Source organism: Microtus oregoni, unplaced genomic scaffold, assembly GCF_018167655.1.
Source record: "Microtus oregoni isolate MIOR12 unplaced genomic scaffold, Mior012 000043F_ref0000047, whole genome shotgun sequence".
Taxonomy (NCBI): Eukaryota; Metazoa; Chordata; class Mammalia; order Rodentia; family Cricetidae; genus Microtus; species Microtus oregoni.
The window spans coordinates 9,150,662-9,173,675 of NW_024543210.1; the positions used below are offsets into that span (position 1 = coordinate 9,150,662).

The following is a 23,014-nucleotide window of genomic DNA, read 5'->3' on the forward strand; positions in this document are numbered from 1 at the left end:
GCTTCCCCTGATTACTCTCCTCCTGTAATGTCACAATTTTCTCTCCCCTACATCTGCCCATTGGCTCCTTCATCTGATCTCCTCCCTCCTCCTGCCTCCTCTTCCTTCTGCTTTCCCACTCCTTTATCCTTTCCCCCCTGTGCCCTCTCTCCTCAGTTCTTCTTTCTCACCTTTCCATTCCTCTAGCATCTACTGTTTCCTCTGAAGTTATCTACAGAGTAGACAGAGGCTAAAGGTGGGTGGAATGTTTACCACGAACATAAACCTTCAAATATAGTCTTTATGATGCCAGTGTCCCCAGTCAAGGGATATATGTAGGAGATGGCCATCTGGACATCCCCTACAAATACCCACAATGCCCATAATAAGCTGCTTTTTTACTAATAATGAACAGGGGTCAATGACCAGCCTGCCAGGGAGCCTCACCCATTTCTTGACACCAAACATTCATCTTGATAGCCAAAATAAAATCTGGTCCAGGTAGCATAGACTCGGGAATCATTCATTTTTCTTCCAATCAGGAGACCTTTTTATTGAGATACAAAGCACACTGTGGATTCTGGCAGGACTGTAAGACCCTCCCTCTCTCCATCTTTCTGACACTTGTTCTCAGGGGACCAGGCTCTGATGCTGCACAAGATGTCTCCAGTGCTGTGGTAAATTAACCCCAAACACTCCCAAATACTTGCACTAAAATTCAATCCAGGGTTGTGAGATTTCTAAGACATGTCTGTTTGAGGTTGTAGTCAGTTTCCTGCTATTAAGCTAGACTAAGTTTTGTTCCCTGAGTCCTTACTAGAAATTAGTGATGAGGTAGGGGGCACAAGTGAAGAGGAAGAGGTCCCCTGCTTTCTAATGAGCCCTTAAGCCAAGCCAGAAGAGAAGAGGTGACATTCACATTACACAAGCCTTGAGCCCATCCCCAGCTCTTCTCTTGCTTACCCTGTTACCCTGGCCAATTCCTTAAACTCTCTGGGCCTTGGTTCTCCATTAGGAAAACTGGTTACAGCAACAGCAACAGCACCTCTTGCTGTAGGGAAAAGGAGCAGAGAATGCGGCACTGCCATCTGAGGGGCAGGGCACCTCTCATGCACAGTCACAAACGCAGCAAAGGGACACAGTGCAGGCCAGGTGAGAAGACTTGGAGGTGGTCAGGGGATCACGTGGAAATCCCAGATAAAAGTATCTTTTTTTTTCAACCAGGAGACCAGAGTGATGGCTGGAAACTCCGCTGCTGTTGTCTGCCAGCCAGATGGCACCTTGGGAAGGAGCAGTGCAATCCAGAAAAACCAAAGAACTGGGACACAAGAGGACTATCTAGCACTGACCTCCACCAACACTGACTTCGCCTTCAGCCTTTACAAGGAGCTGACTTTGAAGAATCCAGATAAAAATATTGTCTTCTCCCCGCTCAGCATCTCAACTGCCTTGGCCGTCCTGTCCCTGGGAGCAAACAACAACACTCTGCAAGAGATTCTAGAAGGTCTCAAGTTCAATCTCACAGAGACCCCTGAGGCAGACATCCACCGGGGATTTGGGCAGCTCCTACTCATGCTCAGTCAGCCAAATGAGGAGCTGCAGATCAGCACAGGCAGCACCATGTTTGTTGAAAAGCAAATGCAGATCCTGGCAGAGTTCAAGGAGAAGGCAAGGGCGCTGTACCAGGCTGAGGTCTCAAGTGTCGACTTCCAGCAGCCTCATGAGGCCAAAAAGCTCATCAATGATTATGTGAGGAATCAGACCCAGGGGAAGATCGAGGAACTGATCTCAGGCCTGAATGCGAATACAGTAATGGTGCTGGTGAATTACATCTACTTTAAAGGTAGGATGGGCACTGATTCATGGGTTGTTGGAAAGGGTATTACCTGGGCACCTTGTGTCCATACACTGACACCTGGAAAGGAGGGACTCATGGCCCTGGAGACAGGGGTGCCTAACTTATTATTATTAAAAGGCCTTACTTCTTCTTTGGGATCTTTTTTTTATATATACATGTGGTTCCTTGTTCGGACTCCACAGAACCCCTGAGCTCCCAGTCTAAGAGAGCTGAATTTGACTGTGACCAAAACTTACTGACTATCAGAATGCACGGGTCACATGTGCAGTCCTAACTGAGTATGCCGAAGTCATGGTTCGAATGTAGTTCAGAGCCTTGGTCAGTGTTGTCCTGCTGTAAGGAGACCCCATGACCATGGCAACTCTTATAAATGAAAGCATTTCACTGGGGAAACTCACTACAGTTCAGAGGTTCAGTCCATTATCACCATGGTGGGATCGGAGACCATAGACAGAAAACCAGTTGGCCGAGGACAGTGGAAGGTAGGACAGAGGACCGGATGGAATGAATGTACAGAGCTGTTGAGCTCTGCAGAGAGGAAGCAGAGGGATGGTCTGAAGGGTGATACTGTGGGGTGTGGCTCACTCTGCTGGCCAACGACCCAAGTACAATGGCAGCTTGCCTGTGACTGGAGATGTGTGTTTATCTGCTGGATCCTGACCCAAAGAAACTGTCCAGGTACCAAGTCCCCAAGGATGTATTGCAGATGGTCACATGCACTTGGGAGGTGGGACAAGTCTGAGCAGGATAATTTTGATTCCTAGAGGAGAACATAGATCATGGAAGAGTAGAGGCCTCATTAGCCATGTCGTCATCAATTAACCATGGGCAACTGATAATCCAGCTGTGGGAAATTGCAGATGTCACAGGCTTGCATCTAAACCCACCCAAGGACCTGGACATTGACTCCCACTAAGGTGTTTCACACTGACGAGCACCACCCTGAGACCATGGTGTAGGAGAACACAGTCTCCCTTGTCCTGTTTCCCCTAAAACCTGTCTACAAGGGTCTTCCTTCTAGACAAAGTTCCCCCTGAGGAAGATGGGTTTCCAAGCACTTCCAGACCCCAGTCTCAGCACCTTCCTCTAAGTCTGTGGTACACACCCCAGCCTCAGATGCCTGACTGTTTCTCAGCTCCCTCAAGTAGGGAAGCTTTGGTTTTAGTTCTTTCTAAGCCTGCGGATCACGTCTCACTCACAGTTCTGCATCTGCCAATGTTTTTTCTAATCTAGATTATGTAAACAGAAGGGAACTAAGTGTCGTGACAGATGGATTGAGGAAGACTGTCAAGACCGGGGAACTGGGCAGAAATGGGGTGGAGGAGGGAATCTCTCTGCTGATGTTACAATTGATGTCCTGCTCCACATTTAGGCCAATGGGAGACACCCTTTGACCCTAATTTAACATTTGCGTCTGACTTCTACTTGGGCAATGAGAAGACTGTGAAGGTGCCCATGATGAAATTTAAGTTTCTGACCACACCCTACTTCCGGGATAAGGAGCTGTCCTGCACTGTGGTGGAGCTGAAGTACACAGGCCATGCCAGCGCCCTGTTCATCCTCCCTGACCAAGGCAAGATGCAGCAGGTGGAAGCCAGCCTGCAGCCAGAGACGCTGAGGAAGTGGCAGGACTCTTGGAGGCCCAGGTGTGTGTCCACTGGAACCAGAGTTGGTCTGGCTCCCCGTTCTGTTGTTGTCCTGATGCCCAGTGTCCATGTAACTCAGAGTCTAGTGAGCCCTCAGTGTAATGAGTGCAGAGTCAGCAGGGAGAGTGGAGCTGAGGTGATTTTTCCTCTCCTGGCTCTGTAGTGTGGGGACTGCGTTTTTTGTCATTTTTGTTGTTCATAAGATGACATCAGCTAGAGCAGGAGCTGAGGATTCCTGTGTCTCCCAGGCTGTAATTACACGGAATCCTGCATGGGAGGGCAGAGGGAGTGAGGGTGAGAGGAGATCAGCTCTGAGAATCAGCTCTGCCCTGTGCAGCCATCATATCCCCTCATCACTCATTCATTCACCAGTGTGCAAGGATGACTTGTAGACCTACTATGTGCTGTGTTCCGATTTAAGTCCAGAGAGTATGTCAGAGACTAAAACATGAGATTTCTTACCCTGTGGACTCATCTTGTAATTGAAGAAGAGAGAGTGGGGAGATGGAAAGGAACTGATCACTGTTTGACTTGTTAAAAGGTGAGACGCAGTGAGATTAAGTAGCGGAGGATCCAAGGATAAGGAAAGTTCGAGTCAGATGAGGTGTGCAATCTTAAATTGGAGGGTAATCAAATGAAGTCTGAGGACCACACGCCGGGGCAAGGACTGCATTTTGTGATCTGGGAGAGAAGCATTTCTGGTAAAGAAAAGTTGATACAAAGCCTCGTTGACTCTCCAGCAGGATGGAGAATTAATGCAATAGGAAAACAACATCTGTGATGAACACACAGATGGAAAGAGGGCTTCTCTTCGGAAAGGGGGCCATGTGTGGAGAGCTGTCCAAGGTACAAAGTAGTCTGAGCGGAACACACACTTCAGTGACTCTTGCATTTCTCCTTCGCTTTGCAGAACGCTAGAGGAGCTCTCCCTGCCCAAGTTCTCCATCTCCACTGACTACGGCCTGCAGGACATTCTTCCACAGCTGGGCATCAGGGAAGTCTTCTCCACACAGGCTGACCTGTCTGGGATCACAGGGTCTAGGGAACTGAGCGTCTCTCAGGTAAGCGCAGACACACTGTGTGACTGTCATTGCTGCCTGGATGTGGATGGTGAGGCCAGGTGTGTGAGAGAAGACAAACATGAGAGAAAGCCTGCGTCTCTGAGATTCCCTCATCCTGGGTTACAACTCAGATACGCCCGGGAGATACCATGCAGCCAGTCCTTCCTCTATGCCCTGAGGAAAACTTCACCCAGTAGCACAGGGCAGGGCAGAGCCTTTGCTTGGTTATAGACCACCGTAGATACTAACCTATGCTGTAGTGCGGATGCCACCCACAATCCACTGCAGGGTGAACTACTTCCAATCTCAACTTCTTCACCTCAGAGCTACCCAGAACTTCCTGATTAGCACACAGTATTATAGGAGGAAGGAAATAACAAAAGATGTATAGCATTTGTAATGAATAGCATAAGGATTGGAGAGGAGGAGCCCTAGGAAGACACACTACCTCCCCAGATGCACAGCCTGGCAATGCCTAGTGTTCTTTCCGGTACCCACTCAGCACCCGAGGCTCCTATCTGTAGCAGCAGGCCATGACACTCTGGAAAAGAGAAGCCATGCCATGTGCATTGCAATTTTATGCCCCAAGAAGCCTGAAGCAGGAAGGATGCTGAAGCCTGCACTGCCTGAGAGCACCATGGCTGCTCCCTGTGAGTCTCCTGAGTAACTGGAGTATGGACTGGTGTTGGCTCCACCCATCCTCAGTGTGTAGTGGCTTTGAGAGCAGCAGAGATTCTCAGAGACAGAGCAGACCCAGAGTGTGTCTCATCTCACACCCTGAGCAGAGATTGGTTGACACCAGGGGCAGAGCTCATGATAGGAACAAGTTCACGAGCAGCTGAGGCCACCAGTAGATGCTCCAGGAATCTCCTCTGCTGCCCTCCCTGGTCTCCAGTGAGTGATGTCTTTCTCCTACAGGTGGTCCACAAGGCTGTGCTGGACGTGACTGAGACAGGCACAGAAGCAGCGGCTGCCACGGGATTGTTGCTGAGAGGATCGGCTTTAATCAGGAATCCTTTGAGAGTGAATTTCAACAGGCCATTCCTCATGATTATCTCTGACACAGACACTCAGACTTCACTCTTTATGGCCAAAATCATGAATCCCGAGGGAAACTAGAACTTCCCAAGTGGTGAGACTTCCTCCTGAGAGCCGGGATTAAGTCTGTATTTGGATCTCTATGTGTATGTTGGCTGTCCCATGCTCTGATTGGCTGTGCTGTGCCCAGATTAAACAGGACAGTGACGAACTGTCTGACTGTATGCACAGGGTCCTATGGACAGTCAGTATCAGGTTCCTGTCCTCATGCAGCACTAGCTCATGCTCCTGAGACTGAACCCTGTCTTTGCGGCCCCTCCCTGCTGCTGGTCCTGAATGGACCTCTACCCAAAGCCTGGAGCCTGGCAGGTAGTCACAGTCCCTATCTAGGCTGTGGTTATGTCTGCCTTCAGCTTGACAGGCTCGATGGAAATATGCAAGCATGTAGGCGTCCATGGGGACCTCAGCTCCAGGACTGAGCAGGGAAACTGCTGGCTGAGTCTGTTTCCAGAATCTTGTACCACTTGGTGCTCAGTTACTGCCTCACACTATCCCTCTTCCAGGCTCTGCCACCCACTGACCTGTCAGGGGCTCCTGGCTCTGCCCAATCTGGCACTGTGTTACAGCACCCATTCCCGCAGCTGCATGGAGTCAGTTGGTCAGCTCAGCTCCTTTCCCCCTAGTGTACCTACTTAGGGAAGACAAGCCATTTTCTAGGTTCTTCACTGACCAACCTCACCCTGCAGATGGACACCACCTCCTTCTTTACCAAAAAATGCAGCCCTTGGAGCAAATGATCAATAAACATATATCTGCATGGAAAGTGATCAGGCAGTGTTCACTCACCTCCTATGGGCAGGAGTGTGGCCTCCAGTGACAACAGGGTGGGAGAGATTGTCACTCACATTGTGTGATTCGTGTGATGAACCTCTGACCTACATGGTGATATCTGTCCTTTTTATGGATGAGGATCCTGAGGCACAGAGAAGCTTTATCACTATTCTATAACATAACAGCTCAACATTTTGACTGACAGGATGTTCTCCAAGAGTCCTGATGCCAGAGGAACAGTCTTCCCCAAGCTGATATTCTTAGCTCAAGAGATCACTATGGTGGTGAACAGATGGAACATTTAACAAGGCAATGGATGCTTCCCAGAGAACACCCAAATGAGTCTAAGGATCATGTGACCTCGGTACTGAGGTCAGAGGAGTATGAGAAGGTGGTCAGATGACCAGAAAAATGCTTTTGGCAGGGCACACAGCAATGGAGGTATTCTAAGAATAACTGGGTGTTTAGGAAAGAAAAAATAATCACCAAATGGCAAAGATGGACCCTAGGAGAATCCTGAAATTACACAGAATGACAGGGAGCTCTGGAGGGGTGACTAACTGTTCCTGTCCTGGGATCCTCAAGCCGCTCCGTGCAAACGTGGGGAATGGCACTGAGGGCAGCTGCAGGGAATAGGAGGCCACAACTGGAGTGAAAGTGGGTGATTTCAACTCAAAAAGGAGTTGGTTTTGTACCTAGATAGAAGACAAAAGGAAGTTACGTTTCTTTGAGTTATGGTGCTGAGTGTCTAAGAGACTCCATCAGCCCTGAAACACTGCTGGAGGCCTGCACAGAGAGGGACATTTGTATGTTAAATTTGAGTCATCCTTGAATCTCAAGGCTTCTGAGACACACACTGGATAGGAGGACATGTGATTGCAGACAATTACAGCCTGGGGTTCTCACACAAGACTCCCTTCCCCTTTGAGCACTGAGACACCACCCACGGAGGCGATCGAGCGAGAAAGAGTAGACCCCATGTATTGGAAGCAGCTGTGTCCCAACAATTACACTCTGTCCAATCAAGTCCCTGAGGTCACCACCTCATGAGTTCCATGAGCACTGGCATGGTTCAGCTGCGTTCCTCCATCCCTCGTTGTTCAAACCCGGAATCTAAGGTGCCTGGTGCTGAAGACATCTCATGCTGCTGGGAGCTGGGTCTGAACACTAAGTGTCATTATTAGGATTCACTATAGGAATGAATGCTACAGGACAAATCTCTACCTAAAGGGAATTTATTGGAAAGATTTAAAAGCCCTAGTCCAATTAGTCCAAAATAGCTGTCTCCTAATAGAAGAGTCAGGAATCAAGTGGTTGTTTATTCCACAAGCCGAGAAGTCTCACCTGGTCAGTATGTGCTGGAATCTTGAAGAAGTGGTTCCGATGCCAGTGAAGGAGTGGACTTGCCAGTGAGAGCGAGAGGAAGCAGGCAAAGGAAGCAGGCATCCCTACATGTCCTTTATATAGGCCGCCAGCAGAAAGTGTGGCCCAGATTAAAGGTGAATCTTCCTACCCCAAAAGATCCAGATAAAAAGTATCTCTTCCCGCTCTAAATAATTTAATTAAGAAAAATTTCCTTGTAGGTGTGAGGTCCTTGGACTTCCCATAGGACAGGGAACCCTGACATCTCTTCGGGCTGATTAGGGAGGGGGAGTTAGTTGGGGGAGGAGGAGGGTAATGGGAGGGGTGGCGGGGAGGAGACAGAAATCTTTAATTAATAAATAAATAATAAAAAAAGAAATATTTCCTCATAGTTTTACCCAGCTACTAGGGTTTTAGTTAATTCCAAGTGGAGTAAAGTTAACTTTAATCCATAAACCCATCACAAGTTCACCCCTTTGCAACTTAAAATGCTATCGTATCTCCCTAAATTATGCTCAATTTCTGCTTATGGTAATACTATAAGCAGGTCTGAGCTATGTCTCAGAAAGTTTAACTGTTACACGGATTATTGCAGATGCATTATATATTTAACCAGGTCATAATTACATGAATCATAACTCTCCTTCATTCACACAGATCCATTACTAACATTATAATAGGAGACCATATTTCTTAAGAAGCATTGTTTTAGTATCTAAAACTTTAATATTATATCTACAGATATTCTCTTAATTGATGTTACACTAATGATGAATAAATTGAGGAAAGAAAACACATATATCTGTACAAACACATTCTCTATCAGAAAAGAACAGAAACCCACGTGTCAATAATAACCCTCATTTCTGCATCCACCGTTGCTGGCATTGGTAACTGTGGTCCTCCTTTGCGCCCTCTGTATTCCCTGCACACTCAGCAAACACCTCACCAGGTCTTCACTCTTTCCTGCAGACATGATCCAGGCCTTCATGCCCTTTGTCATCCTGCCTGATTGGTTTCTTGAGGTTTCCCATCTTAAATCAAGATGTGGTAACACAAAGAGATGTCCTAAAGGATCACATGACTCTAGACATAATCTTTCTCCCCTCAGCTGTGGACAAGCATAGAATTCTGCTTGGTAATCAGGAAAAATCACTCCTACTAACACAGTTATATTACAAAACTGTTAGAAAAAAGCCATCAGAAACCTAAACAGCCAGGCGAGTCTAAGCTTTCAATTCAGTGGAATGTTGTACTTCTTGGCAGGAGTAACCCAATCTCTAGAACTAGTTTCTAGGCCAACAGGATGTAAGATAAGGGATAATAATCAGATATCTTCATAGTACTAGTGATGAGAATGAGCGGAAACATAACCCTTTTCACCTCTTAACTACTGGACTTGTGGATCCTGGCTACAGGAGATATCGTGCTATGTATTGGACAATGGTTCAAAGCATATACCACCTTCTGGAAAACCCTGCTCCAGTCTTCCAGAATCCTGCCAAATAATTGGCAAAGTAACTGTGTTTCCAGAAAACCATTCCATCTTTCTATCAGGACAGCTGATTCAGAACAGAATGGTAGTGAGCATGTTAAAGCCTGTGAATTTCTTGATTCAAGGCACCTTGTGGCCAGTTCTTAGGTCAGAAGTAATATTGTGTGAAATAACATAACCATAGTTATGTTAGGTAAGTTAGGTAAGTCTATGGATGATGGTTTTCACAGAATTAATGCATTCAGAAAGGCAAATTCATAACCAGAATTATTTCCTACTCCAATAAGGAAAAGGCATTGTTCTTTTCACAGAGAAAGATACCCAATATATCCACCCTGCCTCCAGATTGTTGTCTAGATGTCCAGGAGATGGTGTCCTACCTGGAGCTCTGTGCTGGTCTCTGCTGCTGCAGATCTGTTACTCAGCAGCAGACACTACAAGGTCAGTCTTGCAGGCCTTATCAGAAGTTAAACTTTATAGATTTGCTTAGGAATTTGAAGGCTCTTGGTCTGAGTATCCTAAACATCTAGCTATAGTAATAGTAGAGGGGATAGTGAGAGGATTATTGTGCTTGTGATTATTAATGGTGATAGAATATTGTTAGTTTTTGTGTGGGTTTGGTGAATAAGTATTTTGGAATTATTGTTTGTAGGGAATGTGCTGAGGTTGAGTAAATCAGGCGAGAACAGAAAAATAGGTTGATTAAGGCAGTGGCTGCTATTAATGTAGCTAGAATTACGTTGTTATTTTTAGGAGTTCTGTAATGATAGCTCATTTGGGTAAGAATCCTGTGAGTTGGGGTAGCCCTCCTGTTGATGGAAGGGTTAGTGAGCTTTTGGGGAATGCTATTGGTATTTTATTTTATATAGGTGATATAGAAGTGACTGTTGTGAATAGTGGAAGTGAAAGATTATAAATATAGGAATGGTTATCAGAATGTAAATTAGCATATTTAGGATTTTGAGGGATGGGTTGTAGGGTAAGATAGAGATTATTCAGCTTCTGTGAGCAAGGGATGAGTAGGCTTTAATTTTTCGTGTTTGTGTTTGGTTTAGTCTGTTTCAGGCTCCAATAAGGACTCATATAGTGGCTGATAGGATTAGGATTTTAGGGTTTATGAGTTCATGGACTTGGAATAAGATTGATAGTGGGGCGATTTTTGTCATGTACATAGAATTAGGCCTGTGTGCAGTTTAATGCCTTGTGTTACTTCTGGTAGTCATGAGTGGAAGGGTGCTAGTCCTAGTTTAATTGCTAGTGAGATAAAGGTTAGTATGAGGATGTTGTTGTTAGTTTCAGGTCGGAATATCCATAGTCCTAGCTGTTTAAAATTTATAATGATAGAAAGTAGAAGAATTATCAAGGCAGTGCCTTGGAAGGAAATATTTTGTTGCTGTTTCTGTGGGTCATGGATTTGATTTGTTATCTATTAGTGGAATTATGGCTAGGAGGTTTATTTCTAGACCAACTCATATAATGAAGAGATTGGTGCTGAGAATAGTGACTATGGGTCCTGATATGATTGTGAAGTAAATGATGAGAAGTGTGATTGGATTAATTAGTACAGTAAGTGTTTAAGCCAACATTTTTGAGATTATGGACCCAATAGCTTTATTAGCTGACCTTACTTGTAGAACAGGGTGCAGTGGATAGCCTTGAGAATTTTGGATTCTTAGGTATAGGTTCTATTGCTATTGTTCTAGATATAAGAGTGTCTGAAATTCTATTATTTCCTTTATCAAAATAACTTGCTTTTTGATTTAGTATTTCATCACAAACATATAAAACTTTAAGTAAGATAAGATGTTACCAGTGTAGTGGGGGTATTTCTCAGACAGACTTGATATGTTTTGGGAAGGATTATAGAAGGACTTTGAAACTTTGGGCTAGGCAAGCCACTGAGTGTTGAGAACTCGGTGGGATGTTCTGTTGGCACATGGCAGATAACAATGTTGAAAGCAGTGCAGTGGATTGAGGCCTGGCTTGTGAATTTCAGAATGAAGATTAAAGACTCATCAGGCACCCGTGGAAGAGCAAAATGGCAGAATAGAAAACAGATTTTATTTGACAGCAGGGTATGGTTTTTGAGATGATTCAGTTTGTCTAGACTGAGGAGAACCCTTGTCTGAGGTAGCTGACATTCCTGGGAAGATTTGCATGGCTCCTGGTAAACAAAAATTAACCAAGGGTGATCTTTCTGGTATACAGAGACCAGCTTTTAGACCTCTTTTTACTCAGCCAAAATCTGTCTCCTTAGGACCAACATTTTCATTTTGGGACAGTAGCTTTGAATCAAAAAAATCCCTGCTTGCTGAGTCTAAACCAAACGTTTATGCAAAAACCACAGTTCTCAAACTAAAGAGACTAAGAGATACTTTCTTCTAGAGCCATTCTGTGTGATAACCAATCTGAGAACACAGATTTACATTAACCAATTTCCTATGCCAACAGGAAGCAGTTTTACAAGAACTGTATAGCTTAACCAAATGAAGAAAGTCACAAATCAAGGCAAGTTCAAAATGCAGGAGTGAGAATCTCAGAGAGGCAGAGGCAGGTGCATCAAGATGGGGGAAGCCTCTCTGCAGGCTGAAGATGCTATCTGCTGGCATTCTTAGGGTTTGTAGGATGTCCATAATAGAGTCTATTGTCACAAGGTTGAGTTCCCATACAGAGGGAGGCAAACGTGGCTGTTCCAGAGAGGCATCACTTGAAGAGTCCAAGAAAAAGAATATAAGAATGTAGATTCCAGAAATAAGAATGAAGAAATAGAGAAATATAGAGTTGTTCTACTAGGAGAATAAGAAAAGACTGTCAGCAGCTTTCTCAGCAGATCAAGGATTAACATTAACAGTGGGTTACTATGCTTTACAACCCATAGCTCTATTTACAAGTCCAAAGCATCTCTCTGCAAACTGAGAGCTAGCCTGAGGATATGAGCTGAGTCAACTTTCGGGAAATAGATAAATGACCTCGGGTTATGCATTATCCCTGCCATGTGAAACTGGCAGCATCAAAGGGGGAGCACAGGGCTCAGTAAACGCTGCCTGGAAGTCCCAAGGAAGTCAACAGATTAAGTACAAATTAGTTTAACTAAAAAACTTTGTTAATGGAGATTATAAAATAAGCCAAACTGTATCTGAGTTTTACCTTGAGATTGTAAAAATTTCTGTTTAGACTTAGTGCTTAGTGCCCCTACTATAAAAAGGTGGGTTCAGAAAGCGGTCTTTGTAGCAGCCTTACAAAATCCATCTCATGCAGTGACCTTTATCTCTTATGACTAGATTTGGTTTAAAGTCAGCTGTATCAGCTGTTAGAACAACTTCTGTTGTCTTCTAGATTCATCTACTTGGAATATATTTTCCCATCCTTTTGTCATAAGTATTGTCTGTCCTATATGGCGAGGTACAATTCTTGGAGATTTTAATATAAGATGCTATTCTGTGTCATTTAATTAAGAAACTAAGACTATAAATATTTAGAGTGAAAAAACAAAACAAACAAACAAACAAAAAACAAAATCCATCTCAAGCTGTGGTTTCTTTTTGTGCCCCATGGAGATTTTTTTCATTTTAACGTTTTATCTTTTCCTGGAGTCTGGTTTCTGAAACAGAGTTTGCTTCTGGTTTTTAGACTTTGGCAGTCATTCCTCGTCTTCGCACGACCCCCCTGGACCCAACACCCAAGCTCAAAAGAAGGTAATTAGCCTCTGCTCTAGCAATGTTCCCATCTCTTTCCAGTACTGAAATTCAGATTAAGTCATCCAGGATCTCCAGACACAGAGTCCTTTCAGGGGTCCCCCTTCAAACCAGGCAAGGCAGCTTCCCCTCAGATGTCTGATGCCAAAGAGGGCATAGGGAGTGTCTATTTAGATTATGCTCATTGCTACCAGACAGGACAGTTACACGGATGCAGGATTGGTTTGTCAGTATTGACGCTGGTGTTTATTAACGTGTGAGTTTCTCTAAAGAAACCAGGGAGCATGGACACAGAGTGTGTTCTTCTCAAAGTGACTTAGAAATACAGAACAAATGTTAGCTACAGCCCAACCTGGTGAGGAATGGGGCAGGGATCTGCACACTCTCATTGCTCCTGAATGCCCTGAATATTCAGTAAGCTTGTTTACAACACTTTTGGGCAATTTCTGGCCAGGTGGTTCTGTTAGCAGAAGTCTGAAGTGCATTTTACCAGAAATCCTTCTATCTGCTCATTTCCAGTCTGAGCACACAGCGCAGCTTGTACATGCCAGCATTTCCCAAGAAGAGGGAGGAGTCCATGGTGGGAATATATAGGCATCAGTGTGCAGTGGACAGAACTAAGCAGTAGGAAGGCAGCAACGACCAACATCAGACCTCAGTTGTCCCAGGAGCTGGCAGCGGGCATCAGCTCTCAGATAATGCCAAGGATTCCTACTTTTTGGAAACACAGGAAGAACCTTCCCAGGACTGTGTGGTTCTGGTGATGACCTAGAGTCTTGGTTTGGAGGAGGGGTGATGAGTTGTTCCTGGGTCACTGAAGTGGAATCCGTGGACGTTTCTGAAATGTACATAAATCTCTCCAGTTTGGGTCTTCATGTTTATGGAAGATGCAGGCACAATGAACATTGCTCCTGTAGACAGAATGGAGCCTGCTCCTTTCCGCACTCCACAGGGAGTGAATACTGAGACCTTGTCTTGCTTGGGGATGAAGGAGATAAGGAGGGACAGGAAAGTCCCTCTGGAGGAGGTGATTTCCCCACCATGCTTAGAGTTGACAGGAGATGCCTTAAGGTCAGGAAGCCAGTTACCTTGTAGGTCCCATGACCAAGCAGATGGTCTTCAGCCTCATCTATGGAAGGGAGAAAGCAGTAGCTCAGCCACTGATCCAGGCCTCCTGCTGCACACATGGAGCAGCCCCTTTCCTCTGGAAACAATTCTGACACAAAATAGTGTTCAGTGCTTCTCCAAAGAAATGCTTGCATCAGTAGGAAGTAAGCATGGAGTAAAGGCAGCCAACTAACTGAGGTCCCGGCTCATCTGCAGGAGAGTAACAGCCCTGGGGACAAGCAGCTTAGCTCCAGCCTTCCCTTCTCTGCCCCCTCCAGTTCCCTCTGTGTTCTTCTGTTCTTCTCTCCCCTCCACCATCCATTTGGATTCTCCTTCATCCTTGTCCCTTCCTCCTCCTATCTTGCTGCCCCCTTTCTTCCATTTTCTCACTCCTTGATTCCTCCAGCCCTCCTCTGTGTCCTCCCTCCCCTTCATCCTCTCCCTTCCATGTATTTACCATCCACTTTCACCTTTGGACACCTGAGCAAAGGGACAGAGGCTAAAGGTGGGTGCCTGTGTTTACCATGATCACAAGTCTTCAACTGTAATCCTTTAGGATGCCTGTGGCCCCCACTCTAGGGGCATAGGGAAGAATAGTTCTCTAGACATCCCTAAAACTAACCCCCGGTATCCCCATAATAAGTCAGACAACTGTCAAAAATGGAAACCGGGCACTCACCAGGCTGCCCAAAGAGGTCCACCCATTTGCTTGCTACCACACAGCCATGCCAGGAGCCCAAACCAAATCTGGTCCAGGTGTCATCTTTCTTCCCACCAGTAAGCCTTCCAAGCCTGAGGTGCAAACCACACTTTAGTCTCTGGCAGCACTGAAAGAACCTTCTCTGTTTGCCCTTCTCCCTCCTGTTCCCAGGGTTGCCAAGGCTGTGGCACCGCACCAGATGTCTCCAGCGCTGCCTCTCAATTATTCCTCCCCAGGCTTCATGCACCAGACTCAGTCAAGGGCCTTGGGATTTCCCAGGTTCGCATCAAGAGGCTCGGGTAGGGCCTGTGCTAACTACTGCTACAGGGGTCCTAAGTTCTACCTACAGGGAGGAGAGACATGGAGGAGTGCAAAAAAAGAGCGTTCTCCTCTAATGTATCCTTCTGCAGAGAGAGAATGAGAGAAGGCATTCTGATCAGACAGGGCTCAGCCCACCCCACTCCCTGCTGCACTTCTGGCTTGCTCTGTGACCGGGGATGTCCATGCCCCATTCTGGATCTTGGTTCTCTGTAGGGAGATTGGCTGCTGCGGCAGCACTTCCTCCAGTGCTGATAACAGAGAGCACATGACAAGGCGCTGCCATCTGGGGGGCCAGAGCACCTCCATTGCACCTTCAAGGAGGCAGCAGGGGCAGCAGAGCAGGGACACAAAGCAGCTTGGTGAGAGGACACGGAGATGTTCAGGGCACCACCTGGCCCTCACAGAATCATAAGATCTTTCTTTTCAGCCTGAAGAACAGAGAAGATGGTGGTCATTCTTGTAGCTCTGGGGATCCTGATGGCAGGAATCTGCCCTGATGTTAAATGCCAACAAGATGACATGCCAGGAAGTAGCACTGAACATCAGAAAGACCAAAACAATGGGATAGAAGTGGACAGTCTAACACTGGCCTCAACCAACACTGACTTCACCTTCAGCCTCTACAAGGAGCTGGCTTTGAACGATCCAGATGAAAACATCGTCTTCTCCCCACTCAGCATCTCAGCTGCCTTGGCCGTCCTGTCCCTGGGAGCAAACAACAACACCCTGCAACAGATTCTAGAAGGTCTCAAGTTCAATCTCACAGAGACCCCCGAGGCAGACATCCACTGGGGCTTTGGGCAGCTCCTACTCATGCTCAGTCAGCCAAATGAGGAGCTGCAGATCAGCATAGGCAGCACCATGTTTGTTGAAAAGCGCCTGCAGATCCTGGCAGAGTTCAAGGAGAAGATAAGGGCGCTGTACCAGGCTGAGGCCTCAAGTGTCGACTTCCAGCAGCCTCATGAGGCCAAAAAGCTCATCAATGACTATGTGAACAAACAGACCCAGGGGAAGATCGAGGAACTGATCTCAGGCCTGGATGAGAATACAGTAATGGTGCTGTTGAACTATATCTATTTTAAAGGTGAGGATAAGGCACATTGTGGTGAGTGGAGGAAAAAGATATTGACTAGGCACATTGGATCCATACACTGACCCCTTAAAAGGAGGGGCTCACAACCCGGGTCATGGGTGACTCACATCTCTCTCCTCACATCCCCTACTTCTCCCCTAGGGTTTTTTTTTTTTTAAATATACTTGTGGTTCCTGGCACATGCTCATCAGATGCCCATAGGTCTCAGTCTAAGAGTGCTGAATTTGGTTGGTACTTAAACTTACTCCCTAGCAGAATGCATAGCTCCCAAGTCCAGTCCTTCCTGAGTGTGTCGAAGCTATGATTTCTACCTGCAGAGAATGGTTCCCTCATTCTGCCCACTCCAGCATCTCTAATATGCTCCTATAGAAGGTGTCCATCCCTGCTGGAGAGCCTGTTCCTAGGAGGATTCAGGTGTGCTGTTGCCTCCTGCCCAGAATTAAGAGGGAAAGTAGCATGGCCCATGAGTCTGGAGGAGCCCCGCGGGCAATTCCTATGCAGGACCTTTCCCTTGAGCCATTTCGGGAATGAGCTGCACCTGGGCTGGGAAGGCAGGAATGCTGAGACTAAAGAGAGGGTAGTGTCAGCCAGGCTGTTTAGTGCATGTCTTCTTCGGGGAATTTTGCTTCGGTAACTAACTAGTCCATCAGCATGAAGGTCAGTATGCCCAAGACACATGTCGGGGTCAGCGAGTCTGAAGAGAATGGGGGTGCAAGGGAGTTGAGAGACACAGCTGGAGATATAATGTCTAAGGATAGTGAGGGGACCTCCAGAACCTACACCAGCAACACCCTGCCTGATAGAGAGTAGGGACAAAAATGACAGCCTAGAACTGGTGCCTGACAGAAATTGTGATATGATCAGAATGGCGTTGATCAGGGGTTAGATTACAGATAGTCCAGGGCAGGCTGTGAGTGTGGGCAGAAAATCAAGGTGTCCATGCACAGAAACAGGGACTAGGAGGACAAAGAACATGAAGACAAGTTGGCTGCAGAGCTGCTGTGAGCTGGGAATGGTGGCAGCAGAGTGATGAGCTAAAGGAAGGCTGGGTTGTCTCTCTAACCAGAACCCAAGAACCAAGACTGCTTGTCTGTGAGGTGGGGGTGCTTGTTTACGCTACTAGATCCCAGCCCAAGAGGATGTTTCAGTACCAAGTCCTGCAGGCTGTGTTGGTAATGAGGACATAAACTAAGAATTCAGGATAAGTCAGGACAGGATATCTGTTGAGGTGCCCACAGCCCCTGTGTGAGGCGAGAACATATTACTCACACTTATCCCACTATCTGTGGACTCAGGGATTGCTCATGGTGTGGGAGAATTCAGTCTCTTTTATCCTGTTTCCTCTAAAACCTGTCCCACAAGCCATTGCCTTCTAGACATGGTTCCCCCTGAGGAAGAACGGGTCTCCAACTTTCACTAAAATCCAATCTCATCACATACTTCATATCTATGTTAGACTCCCCATGCCCAGAACCCTAACAGTTGCTCAGGAACTCAAGTAGGCAGGTTTTGTCTTTGAATTTCACCTTCCCAAACTAAGCTTGGAGTCTCTTCTCACCTCTGGGAGCTTGTCCACCTACAAGGGTATTTTTCCAATCCAGCATCCCCCGCCCTGAATTGTTGAAGATGGATTGATGGCTGTCACAACTTAGAAGCTGAGCAGAAATAGGATAGAGGTGGAGTCTCTCAGTTATTGATGACCCCTTTCATCTTTAGGTCAATGGGAGACGCCCTTTCCACTGGGAGATACTTTAAAGTCCATGTTCCACTTGAACAACACGAAGTCTGTGGAGGTGCCCATGATGAATATTAGGAACCTGAGAATACCCTACTTCCGGGATGAGGATCTGTCCTGCACCATGGTGGAGCTGATGTACATAGGCAATGCCAGTGCCCTGTTCATCCTCCCTGATGAAGGCAGGATGCAGCAGGTGGAAGGCAGCCTACAGCCAGAGACCCTGCGGAAGTGGAGGGACTCTCTGAGTTCCAGGTGTGTGTCTGCAGGACCCAGATCTTGTATGCCTCCCCAGCCTAGTCTCTGCCCAGTGTCCCTGTACCTCAGAATCTCACTAGCATCTGTGTAACGTTTGAGAGTGGGCAGGGGCAGGAGGAGTGCAGGTGAGTTTCCCTCTGCAGACTAGTGAGTTGAGGGAATTTTACTGTTGTTTTGTTGTTCACAAGATGACATCACCAGGAGCAGGAGCTGAGGATTCTTCTGTATCTACCAGGCTATAGTTACAAACAAACTCCAATGGGTTTTAGAAGGCAGAAGGAGTGAGGGTGAGATGACATCAGCTCTGAGAATCAGCACTGCCCTGTGTAACCATCTCATCCCAGCTGGTACCACATCTCACTGCCTTGCTGTAGGAAATCCTAGAGCCAGTAGCCCTTAAGTTATCTGCCCACTGCGGCGTGGCCTCTTATAGTATTAATGCCAATGTAAAGCCTGCATCTGGCTTCTTTTTTGGCTGCACGATTTTGTTGCTATTCCCCATTCCAACAAAGGATTCTGATTTGTGAGTCTACCTCTAGATGTTTAACCATGTATTATTCTCAGTTCTGAGCTAGTGTGGGATTTCTTTTAAGCGTCCTTCTTCACTGTCTTTCCAGCATAGTTGGATAATTATTGCAATAGGAAAAGCAAAATCATGTGATCTAGGCACAAATGGAAAGAGGGCTTTTCCAGTGAGAGGACAGAATGTACACGTGGCCTGGCAACAGTGTGGTTTGAGGGGAACATGCAGTTCAGTGAGTCTTACATTTCTCTTTCCATGCTTAGGAAAATCCACAAGCTCTCCCTGGCCAAGTTCTCCATCTCCAAGGACTACAGCCCTGGAGGACATCCTTCCACAGCTGGGCATCAGGGAAGTCTTCTCCACATGCTGACCTGTCTGGGATCACAGGGACTAAGGACCTGAGAGTCTCTCCGGTAAGGCAAAAACACACTGGGTGGTTCCCATTGGTGCCTGAATGTGGATGGTGAGGCCAGTGTGGAGGGGGGAGGGCAGGAAATGTGTGAGAAAGCCTGCATTTCTGAGATTCCCTCATCCTGGGAGGTCAGATTGCAGCCTAGATACATATATTATGCTGGATGCCTAGCAGTCAATCCCTGGGCCCCCTGAACGTAACCTCACACCGAATCATTGTTGAGAAGGAGCCTGTGCTTGGTCTTAGACCATCACTTGCACCAACCAGTGCTGTGGTGCAGATGCCACCCACAATCCACTGCAGGACAAACCACTTCCAGTCTCAGCTTCTTCACTGCACAGCTGGCCCAGAACTTCTGGATTAGCACACAGAAGAATATCAGTAAAGGAAATAGCAAGGAATAAAAGGCATTTGTAATAAAAAAAAAAAACTTAACAAAAGGAGAGGGGCTAGAGAGTTGGCTTAATAGTTAAGAGCACTGGCTGCTTTTCCAGAGGTCCTAAGTTCAATTCCCAGCAAACACATCGTGGCTCACAACCATCTGTAATGAGATCTGTTGCCCTTCTCTGGCATGCAGATATACATGAAGGCAGAATGTTGTATACATAATAAATAAATAAATCTTAAAATAATAAAAATTTTTAAAAAAGGAGAGAAGTTGATTAGGACTTTAAATTACATTCCCAGATGCACAGCCTGGCAATGCCTAGTTTTTTGTCCAGTGCCCACTCAGATTCCCAGGCTCTGATCTGTACCAGCAGGACATGGCAGTCTGGAAAAGAGAAGCCATGCCATGTTTATTACTGCTGTATGTCCAAAGGAGGCTGGCACAGGAGGGATGCTGAAACCTGCACTGGCTAACAGCACACTAGATATTCCCGGTGAATCTCATGAGAGGCTGTCTGTGGAGTAAGGACAGGCAGTGCCTATACCCATCCTGCAGTGATTACTAGGATTCAGGGCTGCAGAGATTCTCAGAGACCCAGGACGTGCGTCATCTCACACCCAGAGCAGAGGAACAAACAAGCTCACCACTGACTGAGGCCAGCAGTCGATGCTTGCTCCAGGAATCTCCTCTCCTGCCCTTCCTGGTCTCCAGTGAGTGATGTTTTTCTCCTACAGGTGGTGCACAAGGCTGTGCTGGACGTGACTGAGACAGGCACAGAAGCAGCGGCTGCCACGGGAATGGGGATTGTGGCAACGTCTCTAAATATGAATCCTTTGAATGTGAATTTCAACAGGCCATTCCTGATGATTATCTCTGACACAAATACCCAGACTTCACTCTTTATGGCCAAAGTCACAAATCCCAAGGACAACTAGAACATCCAAAATGGTGATGCTTCCTCCTGGGAGCCAGGGATTAAGTCTGTTTGTGGGTCTCTATGTGCATTTTGGCCTCAATGTTCTGATTGGTTGTACGTGCCTGAGTGTCGAGTCACAGTGACTAACTGTATGACTCGACCATGTACAGGGCCTGTGGACAGACACTGTCAGACTCCCCCATACTCTTGGCAGTGCTAGCTTATGTTTCTGAGACTGACTCTGTGGCCCTTCCCTGCTGTCTCTCCTGTATGAGTCTCTGCCCGAACATTGTCTCTGCCAGGTAGGATCAGCCCTACCTGTGCTATGGTTATATCTGCCTTCAGCTTCCACAGGCTTCATGGGACTATTCAAGCTTTTAGCCCTATTTTGTTAATCTCAGGCCCAGGACTTAGAAGGGAACCGGCTGCCCTCTCTGTGTTTCCAGCATCTGGGACCAGTGTGTGTCCAGTTCCCGCCTCAAACTTTTCCTCACTCAAACTTTGACACCCAATGTTCCTTCAGCAGCTCCTGGCCCTGCCCACATCTGGCACTGTTGTGGAGAACCTATTTCTGCTTCTGCATGGAGTCAATTGGTCAGCTCAGCTCCTTTCATCTACTCTACCTACTTGGGGCAGAGGAGCCTTTTCCTAGGTTTTCCACCGGCCAACATCAAACAATGGATGGATACCTCCCCTTCCTTACCCAAAATGCAGGGCTTTCACAAAATGCAATACATGTATAACTGCACAGAATGTGGTCAGGTTGTGTTCACTCAGCTCTGATTGGCAGAGGTGTCGCTGTAGTGACAACAGAGTACTAGAAATTGTTACTTACAGTCTGTGACTTCTGTGATAAACCTCTAACCTATATTTATTATCAGTTTCTTTTATTACTTTATAAATAATACCATCAAAATTTCCACCTCCTCTTCTTCTTCCATTTCCTTCCCGCTCCTCCACTCACCCTCCCTCCACCCCCTCCAGTCCTAAGAGAGGCAGGGTACCCTGCCCCGTGGGAAGTCCAAGTACCCCCTCCAGGCCTAGAAAGGTATGCTTCCAAACAGACTAGGATGCCAAAAGGCCAGTGCGTGCTGTAGAATCAAATCCCAGTGCCATTATCATTGGTTTCTCAGTCAGCACCCATTGTCAGTCACATTCAGAGAGTCTGGTTTGATCACATGCTCATTAGGTCCCAGTCCAGCTGGCCTTGGTTTGCTCCGATTAGATCATTCACACTGTCTCAGTGGGTGGACTAACCCCTCGTGGTCCTGACTTCTTGCTCATGTTCTCCCCACTTCTGCTCTTTAACTGGACCTTGGGAGTTCAGTCCAGTGCTCCGATGTCGGTCTCTGTCTCTATCTCCTTCCATCGCCAGATAAAGGTTCTATCGTGATATTCAAGATATACATCAGTGTGGCTATGGGACAAGGCCAGTTCAGGCACCCTCTCCTCTACCGCCCAATGACCTAGCTGGGAACATCCCCGTGGACACCTGGGAACCCCTCTAGAGCCAAGCCTCTTGCCAACCCTAAAATGGCTCCCTTAATAAAGATATCTTCTTCCCTGCTCCCATATCTACTCTTCCTCCATCTCAACCATCCCACTTCCCTAAATTTACTCCAATCCTCCTCTTCTCCCTTCTCTCTCCCCCTTCCCCCATTCTAACCCCCACCCCTATGCTCCCAACTTTTACCCCAGCGATCTTGTCTGCTTCCAATTTCCAGGAATAAATATATTCATTCCTTTGGGTTCACCTTCTTATTTAGCTTCTCTAGGATCAAGAACTATAGGCTCAATGTCCTTTGTTTATGGCTAGAAACCACTAATGAGTGAGTACATGCCATATTCATGCCATATTCATCTTTTTTGGGCCTGGGTTATCTCACTCAGGAATAGTGTTTTCTATTTCCTTCCATTTGTATGCAAAATTTAAGAAGTCATTTTTTTTTTTTACCACTGAGTAGTACTCTAATGTGTATATGTGCCACACTTTCTTTATCCCTTATTCCATTGAGGGCCATATATGTTGTTTCCAGGTCCTGGCTATTACAAATAGTGCTGCTATGAACATAGTTGAACAAATGCTTTTTTAGTACGATTGGACATCTCTTGGGTATATTCCTAAGAGTGGTATTGCTGGATCCTGAGGTAGGTTGACTCTCAGTTTCCTGAGAAACCGCCACACTGATTTCCAAGGTGGTTTCACAAGTTTGCATTCCCACCAACAGTGGATGAGTGTTCCCCTGACTCTACATCCTCTCCAGCATAGGCTATCATTCGTGTTTATGATTTTAGCCATTCTTACAGGTATAAGATGGTATCTCAAAGTTGTTCTGATTTGCATTTCCCTGATTGCTAAAGAAGTTGAATATGACCTTAAGTATCTTTTGGCCATTTGAACTTCTTCTGTTGAGAATTCTCTGTTCAGTTTAGTACCCCATTTTTTAATTGGGTTATTTAGAATTTTAAAGTCTAGTTTCTTGAGTTCTTTATATATTTTGGAGATCAGGCATTTGTCCTTTGCGGGTTTGGTGTCACTGTTTTTATGCCAATACCAAGCTGTTTTTATTACTGTGGCTCTGTAATAGAGTTTGAA

The 23,014-nt window shown here is 46.3% G+C and overlaps 1 protein-coding gene and 1 pseudogene across 1 annotated transcript; both read left to right on the forward strand.

Moving 5' to 3' along the window:
* Nucleotides 1-1,215: 1,215 nt before the first annotated feature.
* Nucleotides 1,216-5,678, forward strand: LOC121434388 (serine protease inhibitor A3N-like). Its single transcript, XM_041633293.1, has 4 exons — nt 1,216-1,822; nt 3,210-3,483; nt 4,394-4,544; nt 5,463-5,678. Exons 1-4 carry the CDS (start codon nt 1,216-1,218, stop codon nt 5,661-5,663), a joined length of 1,233 nt encoding a protein of 410 aa, XP_041489227.1. The 3' UTR covers nt 5,664-5,678.
* A 9,859-nt stretch (nt 5,679-15,537) lies between these two features.
* Nucleotides 15,538-20,437, forward strand: LOC121434292 (annotated as a pseudogene).
* Nucleotides 20,438-23,014: the final 2,577 nt, after the last annotated feature.

What these genes read in the sequence shown, in the direction of transcription:
- LOC121434388 (XM_041633293.1), top strand. Translation starts at nt 1,216, where the DNA reads ATGGCTGGAAACTCCGCTGCTGTTGTCTGCCAGCCAGATGGCACCTTG. An exon ending in GAATTACATCTACTTTAAAG is followed by an intron (nt 1,823 to 3,209) that starts GTAGGATGGGCA and finishes CTCCACATTTAG; the next exon opens with GCCAATGGGAGACACCCTTT. An exon ending in GGGAACTGAGCGTCTCTCAG is followed by an intron (nt 4,545 to 5,462) that starts GTAAGCGCAGAC and finishes TTTCTCCTACAG; the next exon opens with GTGGTCCACAAGGCTGTGCT.